The 24,091-nt window shown below is 48.2% G+C and overlaps 2 protein-coding genes across 7 annotated transcripts in view; one reads left to right on the top strand and one right to left on the bottom strand.

The window, feature by feature from the left end:
* The window catches only part of LOC109909367 (ARF GTPase-activating protein GIT1), a 25,818-nt gene extending 10,492 nt beyond the window's left edge, over positions 1-15,326 (top strand). For 3 of the 6 annotated variants that reach the window (XM_031795988.1, XM_031795986.1, XM_031795989.1), the window contains 12 exons: positions 18-66; positions 604-676; positions 2,303-2,400; positions 3,376-3,487; positions 4,293-4,420; positions 6,123-6,275; positions 8,754-9,059; positions 11,255-11,335; positions 11,669-11,745; positions 12,006-12,182; positions 12,315-12,378; positions 12,634-15,326. In XM_031795988.1, coding sequence (XP_031651848.1) covers positions 18-66; positions 604-676; positions 2,303-2,400; positions 3,376-3,487; positions 4,293-4,420; positions 6,123-6,275; positions 8,754-9,059; positions 11,255-11,335; positions 11,669-11,745; positions 12,006-12,182; positions 12,315-12,378; positions 12,634-12,849 — 1,534 coding nt within the window. In that variant the 3' untranslated portion in view covers positions 12,850-15,326. The remainder of the gene's footprint in view (positions 1-17; positions 67-603; positions 677-2,302; positions 2,401-3,375; positions 3,488-4,292; positions 4,421-6,122; positions 6,276-8,753; positions 9,060-11,254; positions 11,336-11,668; positions 11,746-12,005; positions 12,183-12,314; positions 12,379-12,633) is intronic. The other 3 variants (XM_031795990.1, XM_031795991.1, XM_031795987.1) reach the window with 2 other exon arrangements.
* LOC109908968 (uncharacterized) lies at positions 15,205-24,091 on the bottom strand. Its single transcript, XM_020507791.2, has 9 exons — positions 23,688-24,091; positions 23,370-23,447; positions 23,099-23,134; positions 22,725-22,783; positions 21,896-21,974; positions 21,614-21,742; positions 20,901-21,080; positions 19,541-20,504; positions 15,205-18,751 (listed from the first exon to the last, which is right to left on the bottom strand). Exons 1-9 carry the CDS (start codon positions 23,784-23,786, stop codon positions 18,636-18,638), a joined length of 1,740 nt encoding a protein of 579 aa, XP_020363380.2. The 5' UTR covers positions 23,787-24,091; the 3' UTR covers positions 15,205-18,635.

Genomic DNA, 24,091 nt, shown 5'->3' with positions numbered 1-24,091 from the left:
TCTGTGTCTCTGCGTAGCCTGGACCTCTCAGAACTGGCCAAGGCAGCTAAGAAGAAGCTCCAAGCGGTGAGTAGTGCTGGGTGGTCAAAGGGTAGGGGTCATGGGTTAGAGTTGAGGCTCTATCCATCTGGTAGACTTCCTGGCTTGTGTTCATTAGGACACGCAAGGGAAAACATTTTGAAACGTTTTCAAAGGAAAACAAAAACGAGGTCTCCTCCCTGTTTTTCTTTCCATTTGGTGCCTAATGCAAACGACCCAGAAAACGAGCTAATCTGATAATAAACTGAAGCAGTGGGCCATGTCTGTATCAGTGACTCTAATTGTCTATGACAGAGGACTATGACTTTCCCCATTTCCTGTGTATGGTATAATCAATTCTCCTCTGGCCCAGGCAGTAAAAGGACAGAGCCTTTTAGTGTAGTGCTACTGTTTGTGTTGACAGTATTGCTGTACATGGTTGTCCTATTATTTTAACCGTGTGTGTGTGTGTGTGTGTTTTTATATATATTTTTCCCTCGCTGGTATTTGCTGGCTTGCATTGCTTATTTTTGTCTTGGTCTTGTGTACACTGTCTGCGTCCCGTACATTTCCTGTGTGTGACAGCTGAACAATCGATTGTTTGAGGAGCTGGCCATGGACGTGTATGACGAAGTGGACCGCAGGGAGAACGATGCAGGTGAGAACCCCCCCCCCTCCTCTTCTTCTCCCTCTCCTGTGTAACCCATCGTCTGCTTCTCTCCCTCTCCTGTGTAACCCATCGTCTGCTTCTCTCCCTCTCCTGTGTAACCCATCGTCTGCTTCTCTCCCTCTCCTGTGTAACCCATCGTCTGCTTCTCTCCCTCTCCTGTGTAACCCATCGTCTGCTTCTCTCCCTCTCCTGTGTAACCCATCGTCTGCTTCTCTCCCTCTCCTGTGTAACCCATCGTCTGCTTCTCTCCCTCTCCTGTGTAACCCATCGTCTGCTTCTCCCTCTCCTGTGTAACCCATCGTCTGCTTCTCCCTCTCCTGTGTAACCCATCGTCTGCTTCTCCCTCTCCTGTGTAACCCATCGTCTGCTTCTCCCTCTCCTGTGTAACCCATCGTCTGCTTCTCCCTCTCCTGTGTAACCCATCGTCTGCTTCTCTCCCTCTCCTGTGTAACCCATCGTCTGCTTCTCCCTCTCCTGTGTAACCCATCGTCTGCTTCTCTCCCTCTCCTGTGTAACCCATCGTCTGCTTCTCTCCCTCTCCTGTGTAACCCATCGTCTGCTTCTCTCCCTCTCCTGTGTAACCCATCGTCTGCTTCTCTCCCTCTCCTGTGTAACCCATCGTCTGCTTCTCTCCCTCTCCTGTGTAACCCATCGTCTGCTTCTCTCCCTCTCCTGTGTAACCCATCGTCTGCTTCTCTCCCTCTCCTGTGTAACCCATCGTCTGCTTCTCTCCCTCTCCTGTGTTACCCATCGTCTGCTTCTCTCCCTCTCCTGTGTAACCCATCGTCTGCTTCTCTCCCTCTCCTGTGTAACCCATCGTCTGCTTCTCTCCCTCTCCTGTGTAACCCATCGTCTGCTTCTCTCCCTCTCTCTCCATCCTGCTCCTCTTTCTGTCTTTGCCTTTTTGAGTCATGCAATCTGTTTGGCCCACTCTGGGGTCCGCGTCCCAAATAGCATCCTATTCCCTATATAGTGCACTACTTTTCACCAAGCCCTGGTAAAAAAAGTTGTGCACTATAAAGGGAATAGGGTGTTATGTGGGACGTAGCCCCTAGTATGGCTGTTCCCCCGGAGAAGGAGTCACTGTTTAGAAAGGAAACCTAAAAAAACGCATAAACAAAGTCTGTAAAAGGGCACTGGGTGAGGTCTAAGACGGGGGAGAGAGAGAGAGAGAGAGGCAATTTAGAGGGAAGGAGCAAGTGAGAAGGAGAGAGCGCGTTGGTGAGCAAAGTGCCTCAGGAATCCTGGAGTCTCTCTCTTTCACTCTCCTCCCTCGCTCTCTCTCTCGGAAGCAGGAGCAGTCGCAGACTGCGTTGTCTGACAGAGGCTCTCCGCAGGTAAGCAGGATGGGGTAGAGACCGAGAGCCAGACACGCTCAAGCACACACAGCTCTAGGTATAGCAGGACATTCTCGGAGGAGTGAAAGTGTGTAAGTCTGTAACTGTTCTGTGGTCTGTTCCAGTGGAGCTGTGCACTGTGTGTATGTGTGGGCGGCAGGCAGGGTGTGTTGCTGTGCGTGTTCCAACTTCCAGCTGAAATGACCTTGTTTCTCTCTCACTCACACATCAGTGTATAATATCTCTCTCTTTCTGTCCTTCCTCCCCCTTTCCCCAGTGTGGCTGACGACTCAGAACCACAGCACTCTGGTGACGGAGCGCAGCGCGGTGCCCTTCCTGCCTGTCAACCCCGAATACTCAGCCACACGCAACCAGGTAACCACCACCACCACTACTACTATCAGACACACACACACACACGCACGCGAAAACAACGTTGGATGACTGCCAGCAAATGCTTGAATATCTTCGTATGTATCCTTCTCCAACCGCTGCGTAGGCTTAGTGATGACAGCAGGCTGAAGACGATGCTAGACACAGTGACACAGGCAGGCAGTAGAAGGGACTATGGAGAAGTCCTCCGAGAGCACGACAGATTTTAAAACGGGAACAAAAGAGGAGAACAGAAGGGCAGACGAGGAAAGATCAAGGCGAGAGAGAGAGAGAGATGAAAGATCTCATTCTATTAATAGTTTTGTGGCTGCACCGGGATGTCTGAGCTTCTGCACTGGCCAGTGGGATGTAGAGACGGCGAGAGAGACATTTTCCAGCTGTGGGGGAGGGTGAGGGGAAACGAAAGGGGCTGTGTGTGATCGTGGGTCCTCCTTCAGTTGGCTAGCTCGTTAGTGTAAACATAGGCCTTAACACATCAGCACCCTCACCACAGTGAGCTCCGCAGCTAGGATTGGATTGAATAGGGTTGGAGCCATCTGACTGGTCAGCGGTAGTGTTTATGTTTCATGCAAGAGAGACTGGGGGAGAAAATACACACACACACACACACGACAGTGTGCTCACGGTCGGACCGTGTTTAGAATTGAAACCACATGGATACGAAGCCTGCATTTTTGTCCCCTTATGCAAACACAAACGTGAATTGCTAGGTGCAATGTTTAGTGTGTGTGTGTGTTACTATGATCAACTGTAACCCCTATGACTGTGATTTTCCACCCCACATGACCAGTGACCACAGCAATACCAGAGACTGTGGCTTCAATTAGTCTTTTCTTTAATAATACACCAAAAAATGTCTGAATACAATTTTCTCCTGTAAACCTACGTCTCTGCGTCGGAGGGTTTTTAGTACTCAAGAATGAATATGTGTGTCCCCTGCCTATTTTTCTCTTTCAGGGTAGACAGAAGTTGGCCCGTTTCAACGCTCGTGAGTTCGCAACGCTCATCATCGACATCCTGAGTGACGCCAAGAGGAGGCAACAGGGGAAAGGCCTGAGCAGCCCTACCGGTGAGAGAGGGAGAGGTGTGGAGGAGGAGGAGAGGACCGAGGAGGGGAGGGGAGAGGTGTGGAGGAGGAGGAGAGGACCGAGGAGGGGAGCAGAGGGGAGAGGTGTGGAGGAGGAGGAGAGGACCGAGGAGGGGAGCAAAGGGGAGAGGTGTGGAGGAGGAGGAGAGGACCGAGGAGGGGAGCAGAGGGGAGAGGTGTGGAGGAGGAGGAGAGGACCGAGGAGGGGGAGAGGACCGAGGAGGGGAGCAGAGGGGAGAGGTGTGGAGGAGGAGGAGAGGACCGAGGAGGGGAGGGGAGCAGAGGGGAGAGGTGTGGAGGAGGAGGAGAGGGGAGAGGTGTGGAGGAGAGGACCGAGGAGGGGAGGGGAGCAGAGGGGAGAGGAGAAGGCAGGGACTGAGGCCAGTTCAAACAAGGTCTTTTATGAATTAAGTATGCTCTGGAATTTAAGCTGTTTTGGCACACTTCAGTCAATCCATCCATTGCGATGTATGAGTGAAAAGGAGAAGTTACTGAGATGTATTTTAAATGTCGGGGTTGCCTGGTTGTGTTATGGTTAAGTTGTCACTAGTTAAATTGAGCTGTAGTTTTTCCAGATTTTTTTGTCTTCTGTGGCTTAATTTCAAAACGTCTTTCTGCACTTCCTCACATCCTGTCTCCTCGCATCCTTCTCAACCGTATTCAAGGAAAAGGTCCAAGTCCCCTCCCCTCGCACTTTCTTCTCCAATGCATTTTCAGAAGGAATCGAGGAAAGACTAATTGAGATTGAGCCAGGGCCTATGTTGTTGCTCTGATCCATCCCTTTTAGACTCTAGTCTGGACCTGGGGGCCGACGACGACCAGCATGACTACGACAGCGTAGCGTCGGATGAGGACACGGACAGCGAGCTGACCACTCAGAACAACAACAACACGCAGCGCAACAACCGGGCCAAGGTGAGGAGAGAAGGGCACAGAAGGACTGCAGGGTTGTGTTCATTAAGCATCAAACGGAAGCAAACAGGTCCAAATGAGGAGGGACCTACCTGAATTTGTCCAATGGGAAACATTTTGCACCGGTTTGCACTAATGAATACACTGTGTTCACTAGGCACCAAGCAGCCTGAAGCATAGTGAAAGGGGGAGGTACTATTCGGAACTGACCTAATAGGAAGCTCTTGTTTTCTTTTTCCATTGCAAACCGTTGTGCTATGTCTTTCTCTGCAGGCCAACATTAGAGTACCAGAGAACAGCCAGAGTATTCCCCTTAAACCCAGTAAATAAATGGATCAAATGTGTACTGAGAGAAATGGAGGTGGAGCAAAGTGACCAGGAAGTGGTCCTATGTTCCCAGCCCTGCTTTGAGTTAAGGGTCCATGCGTATCAAGTGTCTCAAAATAGGAGTGCTCATCTAGGATCAGGTCCCCCCCCCCTTGTCCATGTAGTCATATTCATTGTGATCTAAAAAGGCAAAACTGATTGTAAATCAGCACATAGTTCTTCTTAGCTTCTTATAGTGATTGCAGTGTTATCCCCAGCAGCCAGCAGTATCTTCCTCCCCGCCTGTCCCAGCATGCCTTGCGGGAGTGGCAGTGCTGCTGCTGCCACATACTTCCACAGTGACATCACAGCTATTCTGGGTCTTCAATCAGAGGAGCATTGTTCTACAAGCAGGGGAGGAGAGGGAGTGGGAGAGGGGGCGGGTGAGAGAGGGAGGGAAGAAGGGGTGGGTAAGAGGAGAGGAGGAGGTGGGTAAGAGGAGAGGAGGGGGGCGGGTGAGAGAGGGAGGGAAGAAGGGGTGGGTAAGAGGAGAGGAGGGAGGGTAAGAGGAGAGGAGGGGGGTGGGTGAGAGGAGGGGAGAGGAGAGGAGAGGGGGTGGGTGAGAGGAGAGAGAGGGAGCGGGTGAGAGGTGGAGAGGGGGCGGGTGAGAGGTGGAGAGGGGGTGGGTGAGAGAAGGGGAGGGGGGCGGGTGAGAGGAGAGGAGAGGGGGCGGGTGAGAGAAGGGGAGGGGGGCGGGTGAGAGGAGAGAGGGGCGGGTGAGAGAAGGGGAGGGGGGCGGGTGAGAGGAGAGAGGGGCGGGTGAGAGAAGGGGAGGGGGGCGGGTGAGAGGGGGGAGGGGGGCGGGTGAGAGGAGAGAGGGGCGGGTGAGAGGAGAGGGGGGTGGGTGAGAGGTGGAGAGGGGGGTGGGTGAGAGGTGGAGAGGGGGGTGGGTGAGAGGAGGGGAGGGAGGTGGAGAGGGGGCGGGTGAGAGGGGGGTGGAAACCCTGTTAAAACACACTCCCACAGCCACAGGACGTGGTGGAAAAGCTGCTGTAAAATTAGAATTTCATGTTCACTGTGTGAAGAAGCTCTGTTCTGGTGTCATACAGACAGAAGCTCTGTGCTTCTCAGATATGGCTGAGCTGTGAATGGTGAATGCTGTTCAAAGTCATTTCCAGTTAAGAGATTTCTCAAATATGGTTTCAGTGTTGATTGTGAAAAGATTGTTATTTTAAGCTGTGCTCAAACTTCTCCATTTACTGCTAAGAGTGATGATGAAACCGAGTCCCGCTTATTGCTCAGACAATATCCCACATAAATGACTCCCACATGCTTGTGTTTGTGTATTTTAGATTTAGTTATATCGTTTTATTTCTATGTTGTGTGTGTGTCCCCTCAGAGCATGGACTCGTCAGACCTGTCAGACGGGCCCATCACTCTGCAGGAGTACCTGGAGGTTAAGAAGGCCCTGGCCTCCTCCGAGGCTAAAGTCCAGCAGCTGATGAAGGTCAACAACAACCTGAGTGAAGAGCTGCGCCGGCTGCAGAAAGAGGTAAGGAGGGACGATGGCAGGGAGAGGAGGGGAGGGGAGGGGAGGTATGGAATGGGAGGAATGGGTAGAGTGATGGATGGATGGAGGGAGTGGAGAGGGGAGGGTGGAGGGCAGGGTGCACGACAGAAAGATGGGAGGAATTTTTCAATTATATTGTTAGTTAATGGAAGACGTATCCTTTCTGCCTCAGTATGTTAGTGTGTTGTCACTATCAGTGTTAGTCAGTACTAGTCTGTTCCCAGAGCTGTCCTTATACTATAGTAAGCAAATTGTGCAGCTCAGAACAGTATATGTTAGTTTTGGTGTAAGCACTGCAGTTTGTTCTTCAGTGTGTCAAAGTATCAGGTTTCGTTCCCATCTGTTGTTACGCCATATTTAGTCACTTTGTTTCTGTTCCGTCTCTCCATGGTGGTATTGTTGTTTTGTTCTCATGAATGCCCGAGCTGTTGTCCCATGTCTGTCCCATCACTCATGTCTAACGCCAGGAGAAATACCAGCCCCTAGGCACACACACGTCAGCCCCTGCACACACACCTGGGGAAATGCACAGCAGTTCTCTTCCAGTGTTGATAGGTTGACAGGTACATACAGATAAAACAATAACACAGTGTCAGTGAGAGTAGCCCCACCCCTCCGTACCCCTCAATAGACCATGCATGTGTAGTTCCATTATTTTCCAATACTAAAGATCCACCCCCAGTACTGCCAATATGTATGTTTATTGGTTAAGATACAGTGCATTCGGAAAGTATTCAGACCCCTTGACTTTTTCCACATCATGTTACGTTACAGCCTTATTCTAAAATGGATGACATTGTTTTTCCCCCTTAATCCATCTGCACACAATACCCCATAATAACAAAGCAAACAGGTTTTTAGATTTTTTTGGCAAATGTATAAAAATAAAAAAAGTATTCAGACCATTTACTCAGTACTTTGTTGAAGCACCTTTGGCAGCGATTACAGCCTTGAGTCTTCTTGGATATGACACTATAAGCTTTGCACACCTGTATTTGGAGAGTTTCTCCCATTCTTCTCAAGCTCTGTCAGGTTGAATGGGGAGCGTCGCTGCACAGCGATTTTCAGGTCTCCAGTGATATTTGATCGGATTCCGGACATTCAGGGTCTTGTCCCGAAGCCACTCCTGCGTTGTCTTGGCTGTGTGTTTAGGGTCGTTGTCCTGTTGGAATGTGAACCTTGGCCCCAGTCTGAGGTCCTGAGCGCTCTAGAGCAGGTCTCTGTACTTTGCTCTGTTCATCTTGCCCTTGATACTGACTAGTCTCCCAGTCCCTGCTGCTGAATAACATCCCCACAGCATTATGATGCTCCCCCCACTATTCTTCACCGTAGGGATGGTGCCAGGTTCCATCCAGATGTGACGCTTGGCATTCGGGCCAAAGGGCTCAATCTTGGTTTCATCAGACCAGAGAATCTTGTTTCTCATGGTCAGAGTCCTTTAGGTTCCTTTTTGGAAAACTCCATGCGGGTTGTCATGTGCCTTTTACTGAGGAGTGGCTTCGGTCTGCCCACTACCAGAAAGGCCTGATTGGTGGAGTGCTGCAGAGATGGGAGAACCTTCCAGAAGGACAACCATCTCCACAGAGGAACTCTGGAGCTCTGTCAGAGTGACCATCGGGTTCTTGGTCACCTCCCTGACCAAGGCCCTTCTTCCCCAATTGCTCAGTTTGACCGGACGGCCAGCTCTAGGAAGAATCTTGGTGGTTCCAAACGTCTTCCATTTAAGAATGATGGAGGTCACTGTGTTCTTTGGGACCTTCAATGCTTCCGGAATTTTTCGGTCCCTTCCCCAGATCTGTGCCTCGACACAATCGTGTCTCGGAGCTCTACGGACAATACCTTCGACCCCATGGCCTGGTTTTTGCTCTGACATGCACTGTCAACTGTGGGACCTTTCCAAATCAAGTCCAATCAATTGAATTTACCACAGGTGGACTCCAATCAAATTGTAGAAACATCTCAAGGATAATCAATGGAAACAGGATGCACCAGAGCTCAATTTTGAGTCTCATAGCAAAGGGTCTGAATACTTATATAAATAAGGTATTTCAGTTTTTTATTTGTAATACATTTGCAAAAATTCAAAAAAACCTGTTTTTGCATTGCCATTATGGGGTATTCTATGTAGATTGATTGATGGATTTTAATCAATTTTAGAATAAGGCTGTAACTTAATAATGTGGAAAAAGAGAAGGGGTCTGAATACATTTGGAATGCACTGTAGTTATACCCATCCACAGACTAGCCAGTTTACCCCCTTATATCCACCTATCAGTATAGACTATAGATGGCCTATAGACTCCCTTGATCCCCATTTTATAATCTTACCTCCATCCATATCTAGTATGTGGTTAGCTAAATGAAGCTCCCTGTACAGTACCTGTGTATGTGGATGGTTGTCCATGTGACCTTTGACACATTAAGGTGACCCTCCTCCCCCGTCCCCACCTCTCCCCGTAGATCTCGCGGATGCAGACGGAGAACAGTGCGTTGCGGGGCGGCCAGGTCGTCGGAGGAGGGGGAGCTGGCGGTTTGGGAGGCGGGGGAGGAGGCAGCCCGGCACATTGGCATGGGGGGGTGAGAGGCGGCGGAGGGGGAGGTAGGGGTGGGGACCACTCCAGCCTAGCCATGTCCTCGGCGCCCGCCCACCGGAGGGACAGACAGGCTTTCTCTATGTACGAGCCGGGGCCCGCCACCCCCAAGCCCCACTCCCACTCCCCGGGCCTGGACTCCCTGACAGGCCGCCTGCAGCCTCTGCACCCCAGTGTAAGTGTGAGCAACGCGCTACGGCCGTGGTCATGGTGATATACACCACCTGCCCTCTCTGTCGCTACTGCTGCCTACCTTCTCTACTGCTGTCTGGCATGCACACACCGCTTACCAGTGGAGTGCGCCTCTACTTTAACCCCTAACCTTTGACCCCCAGCCTCTACCGCTGGCGCAAAGCTTTCTGGTCCAGATGCTGCACGCACGCACCTGCCCCAAATACACACAAATACAGAGACTTTGACACTGACAAATCACTCGTCTCCTCCACTCATGTTACATGAGTTTATCTCTCAGATTGAGGTTTCTTTTGAGTGTAGAATGTCATCATTTTTTAAGCTAAGATGGCAGGTATCTTTCCCACCATTGAGTGTCTATCATAGCTTTCCCATTCCCTATCTCTAGTGTGAGTAGCACAAACACGAGGAGTGTCAGTGGTTTGTCCTGCACCGTGAGCCAATAGCCATACGCTCTTCTCAATGGATCCTTCAAGGCACTGTGTCAGTCACTGACCCACTCGGTCACAGTGGAACCTAGGGCAGGCTGACTTGCACGAGTGTGGGTCAACTGCTGGGTGTGTTGACAAACAGTGGCAATTCAACATGTGGAAATTATCAGAAAATGACGGCCGATGATCTGTGGTCTGAGGCGCTCTAAGCTAATGCACTACCTACCTACACACACACACACACACACACACACACACACACACACACACACACACACACACACACACACACCTGCTTCCAGACACTTCGACTGGTGTGGAACTTGAATAGGAAGCCAGGAGGTAAAGTCAGTCTGTGTCTCTCTATCTGTCCTGACTCCTGTCTCTGTCTATCTGTTGCTCGTATTCTGGGCACTTCCATCTGTCTGTCCTGTCTGTCTTTTGTTGTGCTCATTGTTGCCTTCAACCTTTACATTCCATTATTCATGCGGGTGATGCAAAATCCCAATTCAGTTTGGTTTATCTGTGCATTTTCCTGTGTTTCTTTTTAGTTTGTATTTTGTAGGGCATTACAGCGTAGCAATTAGCAAATGCACAATTTCTTATTGTGTAGTTTGAAAGACATTTTCTATATGCTAGGATATATCTAGATAAGTTATTTTTTCTGTATATGTCTTGTTGCTCATACTGTATTTATAAGTAATAAAAATAAATGATATGGCTATACTGTATATCATTTTAATATAAAAGTTGTTTTTTTAAATCGATGTACCAATCCCAGATTGGCCCTTTTTTAAAAGTTGTACAGTTTGGACCCCATCATAGATATTGGACCACACGGTGGTAAAACCCAGTGCTCTTTTGAAAAGCACCGATTACGATGACTTCATTTTATGGACATTATTTGTGTATCATATGCCAGCATACAAGTATTCACAGATGTTCAGTCTACATCAAGTTAGCTCTCCGCTAGGGAACAGTGAGGGCAAGAGTGGCCTACTGGCCATACTGCCTGGGATAACTCACAGCATAGCCCCTTATGTCAGCTAGCTGTATCTAAAGAAGTGTCTATAATCGTGCTGACTGTCTGGGCCTGCATAAAGTGTCTCGGGGGAGGGCTGATCCAAGATTAGGGACCCCCCCCCCCCCCTTATTTCTTAGAATTTTAAAAGCCTAAACTGATCCTAGATCAGCACTTCCACCCAGAGATGCTTTATGAATACATCTGTTGTGAATGTGACTAGAGAGGAGACGTGATTTGAGGCCAGCTAATGAAAGTTAACCGGCTCCTCTGTCTTCTCCTGTGTATGTCAGACAGTATGTTTGTGTGTCTGGTAATGTTAATGATGTACTCTGTGTGTGAGCTGTTCTGGGATAGTGACTCACTAACTACTTGGCAGGACCTAGCTCAAGACTCACACATTTCCTTTTGGATTCCAGTCAACTTGGGCCGTACACATTTTCAGTATAAACCTGTCCTGGGGAAAGTTGCTCGGCAGTTTGGCTGTTGAGTTTCAGGCAAAAGTTATTTGACAAAAAGAACCGAATTTGACCTCGACGTATTATAGGCTACTGTCTCCCCGGACAAAGCTGAGCTGATTCTGCTCAAGCATGTATAGCGCATCCCAGTGTCTGATTGGAATCTTCCTACTAAAACTCAAACATTCTGTCAGGCAGTGTTCCTTCTGCGGTTCCTCTGTTGCTTTTCGTTCTCTTGAGTATCTGTCCCGTTCTGTCTATCCTTCAGGTGAGGAAGGGGGGTCCTGGTGGTCCGACACCCTATGGAGGACAGCACCTCTCTAGCTCCATGGAGATGGGGAGATACATGGTAAGACTGGCTGGCTGTTGCCCTCCCTTACAGTTGGTCGGCTCATCTATGACTTCCAGTGTTATTAGACTACTTCGCTACCAACCCCAGACCGTGACGGCTGAAACCTTCAGTGGCGTCTTATGAAAGCTGATACTGACTGACACTGTTTTATTGACCAATATGAGCTGATGCATTGCTGAGGATTATATATTGCGGCTTAGTGTAAATGTTTGTGTGAATGGCTTGCTTTTGATTGGTTAATAAAGGCCTTGCCATACTCTCACTGATGTCTGCCTTTGGAATCACTACTGCTACCTTTTGATGCTGATAAGGTGTTCTGTTTGTCCACAGGTTCCAAAAGGAGAGAAGCACGGCAGTGGCACTGATAGTGACTATGACAACACTCAGCTGTATGAGCTGTCGCTAAGGTAAGGCTGGGGGGGGGGGGGGAGATATCTGGAGCAGGTGGCTGGGCAGTGAACGAGTCATTCTGGGGTCTCCACCAACACGTAGCAGCGGCAGACAGGCCCGGCTCTAGGGTCTACCTAGACATCTAGCAGACTGGCGGACTGTTTGTCTTTGTCAAGGACATATTTACTGTGGGTGATTACTTCAGAGATGCTTACCTCTTTGCTCAATGTGGGAATTGCAGGCTAATGAGAGTGTACTGATTGAATGTGTCCTACAGTAGGGGGCGCAGCAGTGAAGAGGAGAGCCGGGGAGAGTCGGAGGAGTGGGGTGGGGGCGAGGGGGGTGAGCCGGATCCTACCCTGCCCTGCACCGAAGACGTCATCCTCAAGACGGAGCAGGTGACCAAAAACATCCAGGAGCTTCTGAGGGCCGCACAGGAGTTCAAACACGACAGGTAGGGCCCCGACTACAAGACTCACTCCATGACACAGTCAGACTGAGGCTTACGTTGTATCTACGGGGGTAACAAGAATGTGTCTTATGTTTTATCTATGGTTGTAACAAGAGGTTGTCTTATGTTCCCTAGTTTCGTTCCATGCTCTGAGAAGATCCACTCTGCTGTCACTGAAATGGCCTCTCTCTTTCCCAAGGTAAGGTTTTGCTCTAGCTCTCCCTCTTTCTAGAATTTCCATAAAGATTCCGTATTGTGTGAAACTGCCACCAACAGTGATTATTATTACCAAAGAGGTTGCTTCAAACAACAAACATGTGTTATTTTATTTTTGGCTGCCTGATAGAACAGCAGAATATATACTGCACATTTCTTGAGACCAAATACAGATTCTAGCTGTAGGCAGTAAGTGTTGTCTCCTCTGTGTCTAACTGTTCTCTCCGTCTCCCCTCAGCGGCCCGCCCTAGACGCCGTGCACTGCTCCCTGCGCCTCCTGGCGTCCAGCGCCTCCCGCCTCCAGGTGGAGTGTCGCAAGGCGGCACCCCCGGACCCCTCAGCGCCCGCCGTCGACTACCAGCTGCTCACCCAGCAGGTCATCCAGTGCGCCTATGACATTGCCAAAGCCGCCAAGCAGCTGGTCACCATCACCACCCGCGAGAAGAAACAGTGACGAGGGTCGAGAGGGGACAGACAGGGGAGTTGCAAGACTGACAGAGGGAGGGGAGAGGGAGAAGGATGGAGATCGCCTCGATTTCCAAGCTTCCTAGTCGAGTGATGAATGACACTTGGAAGGTTGGCATCTCGAGGGAGAGGGAAATGCCAGCAAAGGGGAGAAGATATATTGGCTGCAGACCGAAAAGAAGATCTGAGGATGAATAAATAGAAAATGAGGAGTCGAAGGTAGGGAATGAAGAGCGGGAGAAGACCAGGTGGTAATATTATATGACAATAGAACAAAGCTGAGAATCCACTGCAGCCCTTGATACTATACCTGAGTGGACTGAGTGCAGCTCTATGGGGGAGGCGACTCTAAGGAGGAGGAGTGTGGACCATTGAGAGTGTAATTGCATGCGGGAGATGGGCACAGCGGCTCAGCTCTCATCATCTCACTATGATCTCAGTCTATCGTTCCTTTGGAGAGGGGGGGGGGGTCCTTTTACTTCAACACCCCTCTCTGTGCAGCGCCTCAAACTCTGATGAGACCGAGGCAGGCTGGGCCCGGAGCTGGGGCCAGTCAGTGTGGCCTACAAGGGGGCCAGGCCTTGGAAGAGATCCACCCTGCTCTACCCCTCTGTCTCTCAGACAACGCCTCCACTATAGTCCCAGGCTCTGCTAAGGAGGGCCCTTGCTACTCCCTCAGACCCCCGGTACACTACAGCATGTCTTGGCATGGTGGACAAACGACTAGGGGATTATTTTATTTTTTGCCAATCCGTTGGCCTGTACCTCTGGGACAAGAATTACTGACTTAAGAAAAAAACTTACACTGGAATTATTGTGATTTATTATTATGCCTATTGTTTTGTATTTTTACTGTCATGAGTTACATTATCATGTATGTTTACGTTGACGTCGTCTCATGTATGATGGTTCCTGTTTAGGGACCAGGAAGAGCTGTGACGACACTCGCTCGCCCTTTTGTCTGACTGGGTCTTGACATGTGCGCGCACACACACACACACAAACACTTAACTTGTGAAATGGTCCTGGAGCAGTCCAATTCCTCACAGGTGACATTTCACTTTTTCCTTCCTATAGATGATTTTTTCCCCCTACCTGTCATGTTCCAATATGTCAGTAGCCAAGGGGTTGAACAGATGCCAAAGGGGTAGGGAAGGGGTCTAACATGCGATAGGTAGAAAAATCCCTGGAAGCGGCATGACGATATTATATATTATGCAGCCATTGGCTGCTTGAGTCGCTAGGCAAAGCTTATCATCTCAATCGCACTACAGTGGGATGCATACAAAGCTCGCTCTTCAACATATGCCAACTCGAGGCAGACTAGCTAGATGGGAAACAAATGTTTTGTCGAAATGACAAACTGCACCTGCTGTAGGTTTGTGGGGGGGCACTGGGGAAGCTGCCCTGTTTTTATACTTTACAAAGACAAGTGAACGGCCACACTTCGCTTGGTGACACGCGCACTCAGTGTTTAGTTTGATTTCTTAGCTTCAAGGACTTTAGTGATCGTTTTGTTGGATCTGGGTCATGTTAATTATGAACTAAACGGTTGAAAACGGACTGAAACAGGGAGACTACTTGGACCCCCGCCACACACACACACAAGGCTTGTGTGATCCTAGACACCTGAAAGCGCTTCCATGTCACCTTGACTCATGTTCTCTGAGCCACGGGGTCCCGTCGTTTCACTAATCCGCCTGACTGCTCTCGTGCTCACTACATTTAGTGAACCTGTAGGGGACGAGATCTTTTATCTGTTCCCCGTCAAAATATTGTCAAATGTAACGTTCCAATCATGATTGCCTCTGCACATCTCCTGCTAGTCTGGCTTAATACTTAGTGATGTTGTAGCTGTTTGGGTTCCCTGAGTTGATTATCTCCATCTCACACACTGGGACAGTATAAAATACTTTCTTCCCCATTACAATGTCCTCTGTTACCTCTCAGACAACCTGTTGTAGAATAGAGGCCTATATATAAACATATTTTCATGCTATTTTTTTATTAAGCTACATGTTCGTATTGTGTTTGGGAGATCTGATCTATTGATGCTTGTTGTGGTGGGTTCCAGGCCAGAGGGGTAAGTGAATAGGGTCTGAAGTCTGCCACTGGTTAGCACTAAACTCATCTCAAGTCTGAGGGGAAAGGGCTATTGCACAATGCTACGCCTTCCCTCTTCTTCTTAGTGGGCATGTTGGAAATGTCAGTCTGCCTCCATGTTGTGCACATGTTCACATGTGCATCCACACACACACACACCTCTCATCATCATGTTGTTCAGACAGTGGCACTGCTCTGTGCCCAGTACTGTTTTCTGTGTATCACAAACCTGGGAGATCAATGATGGGAGAATATATTTTAACAGAAGTAAAAACTGTAAAAAGTAGAACATTGAAAAAAGGTCAATTGTAATGGAAACTCATAAGCTGTACATTTCTAATAAAATAAAAAAACTAAAACAAATTGTCTTAAATGTATTTTTTGTTTAGCTTGAGATGCTTGAAACATTCAAAGCCAAAGGCTGTATCAAAGGAGCGTCTCTGGGTAAGCTGTACAAACTACAATCTCTCTCACTTTCTCTCTCTGGTTCATGTAGTCACACTTTAACTGTCCTCTTGGTGTGAATGATTTCACAGGTTGTTAGCTTTTATGTCTGAAGTCTAACATTTAATCACAGCTCATTACATAGTAGTGGCATATGTGTCCCAAATGGCACCCTATTCCCTTTCCAATGCAATACTTTTGACCAGAACCCTATGGGCCATAATCTCAAGTTAACCCAGAACTAAAGTGTCACATTTGTCAGCTGCTCGATTAAATTCTGGGCCCATACGTGTTAAGAAGAGATGCTAGAGAGGGGAGCAGAACCCTCTCTCTTCGCATGTTACAGGCCAAATGTCCCCCCTCCCCCCCCCCCTCTCATACCAAAATATGAAAGATGCGAACACCTGAGAAATCAGGATTTGTACAAAAGACCAGCGCCAGAACTACTGCTGCTCATTATCCTCCACATTCAGTCCCGACAGATTCTCTCGGTTTACATGAAGAATCTTTCCAGCAGAGGTTATGGGCCACACTAAAAAGTAGTGCACTACTTGGTACGTGTACACACTAACAGTCTCAAGGACGTGATGTTGGACATGCTGAAGCCTATTAGGGACAGACATTTACCATTTTCAATGGTTACGTCCACAATGACACACTATTCCCTATGTGGTGCACCTTTTTTATTTGCAACTCCCTAACAGGTTCGGGAGAGGCAAAGGTCAATTTCATGCGACCCGTCAAGCCCTGCTTCTTAACACCCGGCCTCGCTTAACCCGGAAGCCAGCTGCAGCAATGTGTCGGAGGAAACACCGTTCGAAGTGCCTTAGACCGCTGCACCACGCAGGAGGCCAGTGCACTATTTTTGACCAGGGCATAAGGGAGCCCTAAAGTTTCTATTGACAGTCTACAAAACATTAAGAAACACCTCTTTCCATGACAGACTGCCCAGGTGAAGACCATGAGCCCTAATTGATGTCACTTGTTAAATCCACTTCAATCAGTGTAGATGAAGAGGAAGGTTAAAGAAGGATTTTTAAGCCTAGAGACAATTGAGACGTGGATTGTGTGTGTGTGTGCATTTGAACGGGGTATGGTCGTAGGTGCAAGTTGCAGCGGTTTGTGTCAAGAACTGCAACGCTGCTGGGTTTTTCACGCTCAACAGTTTCTCGTGTGTATTAAGAATGGTTCACCACCCAAAGGACAACTTGGCAACTGTGGGAAGCATTGGGCCAGCATCCCGGTGGGAAGCATTGGGCCAGCATCCCGGTGGGAAGCATTGGGCCAGCATCCCAGTGGGAAGCATTGGGCCAGCATCCCAGTGGGAAGCATTGGGCCAGCATCCCAGTGGGAAGCATTGGGCCAGCATCCCGGTGGGAAGCATTGGGCCAGCATCCCAGTGGGAAGCATTGGGCCAGCATCCCAGTGGGAAGCATTGGGCCAGCATCCCAGTGGGAACGCTTTCGACACCTTTGTAGAGTCCATGCCCTGAAGCATTGAGGCAGTTCTGAGAGCAAAAAGGTTTTATACACTGTATATGGCTACAGCTGCTCCATTTTGGTAACCACATCTATGGTGATTTTTGTTTTCACGGTTGTAATTTCATTACTTAGTAGGATATGACTGAAGATCATTATTCTATGTATACTTTAGTATTGTAAATAAGAGTATCCACATCTGGTACAGGGTTACTAGTAAACATCACACAGTAGTTAAAAACACATAAAAAGCCCTCACAGGGTATTGCTGCTCCCAAGTGTTTTCATTACCATGCATAGCAACATCATGTTCAATCGTTTTCATATCCTGTGGTTGTTCAAAGCATAGAAACAGAATCTCTCTAATTCTGTGGTTGAAACGGTTAGCTTCCAACCAATAGTTTCATAGGAGTACACTGGCTGTGTAGTAGGAGACGAGCAATAATCCACATACAAATCCTCTCTGTCCATGTCTTGATTCACTGCAGCCATCATATATTAAATAACTCACAAAACATGATTTAACCCCCCCCCCCCCCCCCCTATCACACAACAGCATTTGATGGACTCGTACCCACTACTGCAACTGACAGCCCGTTGCTTACAACAGCAACTACGCTCCCCTCCAGATTTATTTGGACAGTGAAGCTAAACGTTGTCATTGGGCTCCAGCATTTAGGATTTTAGATCACATGATTCATGAGGTGACAGTACAGAATGTCAGATCGAGGGTATTTTCATATCTGTTAATCTGCCACATTAATGTAGAAGTGTTCAGAAACATATGCTCTTTCTACAATAAGAGCTTGTAGGGGTCACAAGCTTGATGTGGTCATTGAGTGCAAAGGATTATGGGATCAAATACAAAACTTTTGACTACTTTAATACACTAAGTGAATTTGTCCAAATGGAGAAGTCATTTCTAAAAGGTAAAACAGATCTGAAAATACCCTCAAATTAAAAGGTTGCCTCATGAAACATTTGACCTAAAATAAAAATTGTTAGCTTCACTGTCCAAATACATATTTAAAAGGGATTACTTTAGATAAATGAACAGAAAATGTATTGAACAAAAACTCCCTTGTCAATTCTGTCGGCCAACCGGTGGGTGTTTTCTGGGGTTGAATTACATTTATTGTTGGCGCCACACCCGCAAATCTTGCTGCAAACCTTCATATGGCAAGCCTGAATACCAACTACTTAGAAGTGCTTAGGAAAGGCGTAGGTTTCCTAAGCCTGAATACCAACTACTTAGAAGTGCGTAGGGAAAGGCGTAGGTTTCCTAAGCCTGAATACCAACTACTTAGAAGTGCTTAGGAAAGGCGTAGGTTTCCTAAGCCTGAATACCAACTACTTAGAAATGCTTAGGAAAGGCGTAGGTTTCCTAAGCCTGAATACCAACTACTTAGAAGTGCGTAGGGAAAGGCGTACATTTCCTAAGTCTGAATCGGCCCCTACGAGAACATTTGAATGCGTAGTAAAATGGTATCATTGGTGGTGATTGTGAATGAGATCTGATTGAATGGGGTTTTATACTATGTAGTGTTGTATGACAGTTAAAATAGTAAAATATTCCTTAACGATAGAAGATGAATCGGAGGTCTCCTTACTAAAAGAATCCATAAAATGCTCAGTTTCTTCAACAGAGCAGTGTTATTAGGCAAATGGGAGTACCCTGCTTTTAGGTCCCAGTGTCCTTCCTTCTCCCAGGGCTAAAGACAAGATGGGTGTAATAAACAGATGTCTGTTTCTACTCGTCCTCCTCTGTGCTGGAGCTGGGTGGTAGGAGGACACATTCCTGTCTTCGGCTCTTGGACACCCTCCTCTTCCTCCTCCCTGGCATCTTCAGCCTCCTGTGGATCACATCTAAGACACAAAACACAACTAGACTTTTTAACCTTTAAGACCCTCTGATCAATTTCCCCCCAAATGTTAATAAAAAAAAAATATATTTAGGGACTCGGGGTCTCAACTTCAAAGTTAAATTTTGAAATGGGGTTGTCCATCAGCTTTTTTGCTCTGTCAGTTGCTGATAGTGAGTCAATTAGCCCATGTCAGCTAACATTTTTTAGATTGCTAAGTTAGTTTAGCGGCTAGCTATCTAAACATGATATCATGTTCCAATTACCAGCCAGTGGGCCCCCGATAGACTGTGTTAGTCTCACTCTGATATCATATTCAAAACTGCAAACATTTGTCTCCTCCCCATGGCAAAATGTGTTGATTTACCTGAAATGAACACCAAAACTACCTCCACTGTCAAGAGGGGGGCCATTAAAATGTTTTGCTCACAATGGGGGTGCGTGTGGGGGGGGGGGGTGGATGTGGATATGCAAACCCGCGAGCAACTATGGCCCCTCGTGATGAGTTCATATTTTTGGTGTAGACATATTGTACATGCGCACAATACCCCCCCACACACACACAGGCATTCCTGTGCCGTTTCAGGAAGTTGCAGGTAAATACGAATCACTGATGTATTATGTTGTTGTATTATGTTAATCTTAGGCAAATGAATAAAAACTAAGTTCAATCCATTTTTTATATGGTTGAATTCCGTTTTAATGTCCACATTCTATGAAACGCGGATTTTATAGGGCCCTAAGAAGTGTGTGTTGGGGAGGGGGGGGGGGGTTTAAGTCCAAATGAACCCACCTGCCACGCTGTCGTAGTCCTGCTTGGGGTCATGCCAGTACATGCTGGGCGTTGTGCGCCACTGGCGGTAAAGGCGGGTGTGCAGCATGGAGAGTGCCAGCAGCACCAGGAGGAAACCCAACGCCGCCGCCGCCCACACCGCCTCGTCTGTCCGCGGAGTGGGCAGCATCCTGTCACCGGGCCCAGCCGCGGCGCTCCCTAGCGGAGCTACGGTCTCAGTGCACTCGCTGTGGCCCACCCTACCATCACAGTCTGCTCTCCTGTCCTGGCTGTTCGCCTGTGTGACAGCCAACTGCTTACGCCGACTCTGAGACAGAGCCTTTTCCCTCTCGGTTGGAGAGTTACGGGGCCGTCTCTCTCCCTCGCGTCTGCTGCTCTTCACCCCTCTCCCCTGGATGTCTCGCGGTTTCCCGCTCTGCCCCTTGTCCTCTGCTTCGTTCTGGTTCAGCCAGTCTGTTTCTCTCACTTTCCCTCGGGGCTCTTTGTCATCCGTGTTATTTTCTCTGCGGCGAGGTTGGGTCACTTTGAGTCCTTGGTCCGTATCTCTCTGTGTAGCCCTCACTCTGGCTGGGCCCTGTGCTTCAGGCCTGTTCAGGGTAGTCCTGTTGGTCTTGGTGACTGCTAGAGGGTCCGTATCTCTCTGTGTAGCCCTCACTATGGCTGGGCCCTGTGCTTCAGGTCTGTTCAGGGTAGTCCTGTTGGTCTTGGTGACTGCTAGAGGGTCCGTATCTCTCTGTGTAGCCCTCACTATGGCTGGGCCCTGTGCTTCAGGTCTGTCCAAGGTAGTCCTGTTGGTCTTGGTGACTGCTAGAGGCAGCAACACGGTGGTCCGGCTCTCTTTCTCCCTCCCCTCGTTCCCGAGTGCAGCTCGGCTCTTGCGGACCCTCCCTCTCCTCCAGTCTGTCACCTCCAACCGTCCATCCAGTAGCAGAGCGAGGGTCTCCTCACAGCACTGCTTCCGAGACTGGTGATGATCAACAAATAGGCACACTCAGTAAATCATACAGTCAAATCATCGAATGACAGCGTCGGGACATCATGTTACTTTACACCAATGCTATTTAAAGTCGGGGTCGCGACCCTGGTTGTGGGAAAATTCTAGTGGGTTCGCCAAATACCTAAAATGTATATATTTTCTGAGTATTTATGTACATTGGTTCTTTTAATTTGGATAAGAGATATGAAAATGTAATGAATTGAAGGTCATTTGTGGATGTGAAAATCAAAATGTACAGATTTGACAGTTGTTTCATTAGATTTGGGGTGGAATGGGGTCCCCAGAAATTCTGGCCCAAAAAAGTTACACCTTTCAAATGTTCAAACATGCAGTGCCCTCTCCTCTCTCGGTCTTCTGGCTCACCTTCTTTGGGTATGCGTGTTTGTGATCCGCAGGATGGGTCAACAGCAAGTTATACTTCCTGTTTGGACCCACGTCGCCACTGTTACCGTGTGCCGCTGTCAACTGCAGCCAATCACAGACCTCCAGAGTGGTCACCTGGGACAGCTCCAGAGTGCGACCCCAGGACACCAGCGCTAACGGCTTCAACAGGAGAGAGATTCAGTCCCCACAGGGTCATGTTCAATAGGCACCAAAGGGAGAAAAAAAACTGATGTACTTATGCAATAAGACACGCTTGTTTTCCTCCTTGTTTTGTAACTGTGTGCCCTACTGAACACAACCCTCATTTCAATGACATGCCACTGAATATGTGTTCTACTGTGTTCCCCATTGTTAGAAGGAACATTCTGGTCTCTTGTTTCACCGTCACGACTTTGTCTATGCATCTGTTGGGATGTCAATTGAATGCCCTGCTGTCACAGTAGACATGTTGTCATCTGTTTTCAGTGTAATCTATAAATCGGGTTCAACTAAGCCACTACAGAGGTGCCATTATGGGTTTTCTAGAATCCTATTGGTAAGGAGATGGTTCTATTGGGATATCAGTCAATTCACAAGCTAGTACAGAGTAGATGGTAAATTACTTCTACTGATATCTTAGTTTAAGTAAAGGTAATGTTTCCTTTGAGACTGTCTTTTGTGTGTGTGTGTGTGTGTGTGTGTGACTCACTCACTCTGTGTTTGCTGAGGTCAGGGTGTGGCGTTATGATGTAGTCAGACAGACAGCAGTGGCCCAGGACAGACAGCAGATCACGCTGACGAACAGGAGCACACGGATGGTACAGCAACACTGTTGCTCCATGCTGCAAACACACACACACACACACACACACCAGTAGAGGCTGATTAGAGTTGGACAATCAGTTATGGCAATACTAGACTAATGAAAAATATTCGCTATCTCTGAGGTTGGATGGTTGTGTGTGTGTGTGTGTGGTCATGGTTTTAGTGGTTACCTGCAGGTTGTTTAGCCAGCGTTGAGGGGGGCAGTACAGGTACTCTCCACTCTCTGCCCCTACAGTCCGGTGAGCACCACTATACAAACCACCCACATAATGACAGGATAGTAAATGGAACGCAACACAGGAATCGACATTAATCATTTTTAGTTTTTTTTTTACTACCATCTTGTCTCATCGCTACAACTCCCGTACGGTCTCGGGAGAGACGAAGGTTGAAAGTCATGCGTCCTCCGATACACAACCCAACCAAGCCGCACTGCTTCTTAACACAGCGCCATCCAACCCGGAAGCCAGCCACACCAATGTGTCGGAGGAAACACCGTGCACCTGGCAACCTTGGTTAGCGCGCACTACGCCCGGCCCGCCACAGAAGTCGCTGGTGCGCGATGAGACAAGGATATCCCTACCGGCCAAACCCTCCCTAACCCGGACGACGCTAGGCCAATTGTGGGTCGCTCCACGGACCTCCCGGTCGCGGCCGGTTACGACAGAGCCTGGGCGCGAACCCAGAGTCTCTGGTGCGCCCTTAACCACTGCGCCACCGGGGAGGCCCCGACTCTGGGCGCGAACCCGACATTAAGCTCTCCGAGGCACTTGTCCATCATGCAAGTCAGGAGCTGTTTCTATTTATGGTTGTCACTTGCCCAGAAAATGTATTTGGCTGTTTACATACATTTATTACATTGTAATAACTCTTTCATGTGACAATGTCACATTTAACTGACAATGGGATTTCACACAGGTTCCCAGGTGAGTGTGTATTTTGTGTACTTGGTGATGTAACACTTCCTCTGTGTGTGTGTGTGTGTCTACAGCATCTTACCTGTTGGGGATAGTGTGATTGTAGGTGATGGGTGTGTCCATGCAGACATGCTCAATCGGCTGAGGTCAGACAGGAAAAGAGGGCAGACATATGCATCAGATACAAATGTCACGAAGAGACCAGGCGTGATTTCCCATTCTACATGTCAGAGAGGCACGTTGAGTTCTACACAATACATCTCTACGTGAACGTTCTGCAACGCTGTGCCCTGCAGAACGGGGCCCGGGAGTAGTATTTTTGTGTCAAGAATCAGTCGCTCCAAATACTTACCACTATCAGTAATAGCTACACTAAGGGTTTGGAAAGAATGTGCTCACAACGAAAGATAATGCTAGCTCCATTGTTCTTTCTGTTTGACAAGTTGATTGATTTACCTGTGGGGGATACTCTGTCTCAATGCTAGGAATCTTCTGCAAACAGAGGAGAGAGACCTGGGTTGCACTGTGTTCCAGCAACGGATTTGCTCGGGGAAATGCACACAACAAACGCACAATATGAAGCCAAGTGCAAAAGATAAATAGGCGACATATTCAGAAATGCTCAAGTTTACATGTAAACTCATGCTTACAGTAGTTTACTACCAGTCGGTCTGTATGTTATGTGGAACAGTGGTTCAATAGGTCAAGCGGTTAGCTCCATGGTTACCTGGGTAGTGGACTCTGGCCAGGAAATCACAGGACAGCTCCATACAACTGACAGGGGCAGGTCTCTCCCCAGCAAGAGCTGTCAGTCACAGAAGACACATTATACAGACACAAAACTGCCAGTTTGCTTGCTGTCTGGAGTGGTAACATACAATCGATGGCGCATATATTAATCATGCCATTGCATTGTGATAGCTATGGTTTTTCTTCGTGGTCGTTGTTCAGATCGTCTAACAATTATACTTGAAGCAGGCAATACAAAGTCAAGTGAAGTGACATATGTCAGTATAAAATTGTCTTAGAATGATTCACAGTGTACCTTCCCATTGTCACAGGCTTGCCACATCGACCTAGCAGCACAAGACAGAACCAAGAACAGCCACAGTCCGGACAGCAGAGTCGCCACCCGTGGAGACATTCTGCTGCACACAATGGAGAGTGCGCTAGTCACCGCGCTGTGATGATCTTCTGGGATGTATCATTTGATTTAAATCTCTTTAGCTGAATTCATTTTGTTTTTCAGAACAGCCATTTGTCAACATGTGGATCATCCCATCCATGTACCTCCCACGGCTAGGACCATCAGCGCGAGCTACTGCAAGCCCTCTCCAGTGCAAAGCGAGGCACTGATGCTGTTTAAAGCTGGTTTCTGACAAAGTACTATATTCCAAGCTCTCCTTTTCTACCATCGTGCCATTAACACTGGCTACGGCATCGCAAAGG

Source organism: Oncorhynchus kisutch, linkage group LG18 (assembly GCF_002021735.2).
Source record: "Oncorhynchus kisutch isolate 150728-3 linkage group LG18, Okis_V2, whole genome shotgun sequence".
Classification (NCBI taxonomy): domain Eukaryota; kingdom Metazoa; phylum Chordata; class Actinopteri; order Salmoniformes; family Salmonidae; genus Oncorhynchus; species Oncorhynchus kisutch.
The sequence above is the reverse complement of the archived record's forward strand: the minus strand, read 5'-3'. Positions and strand labels throughout refer to the sequence as shown.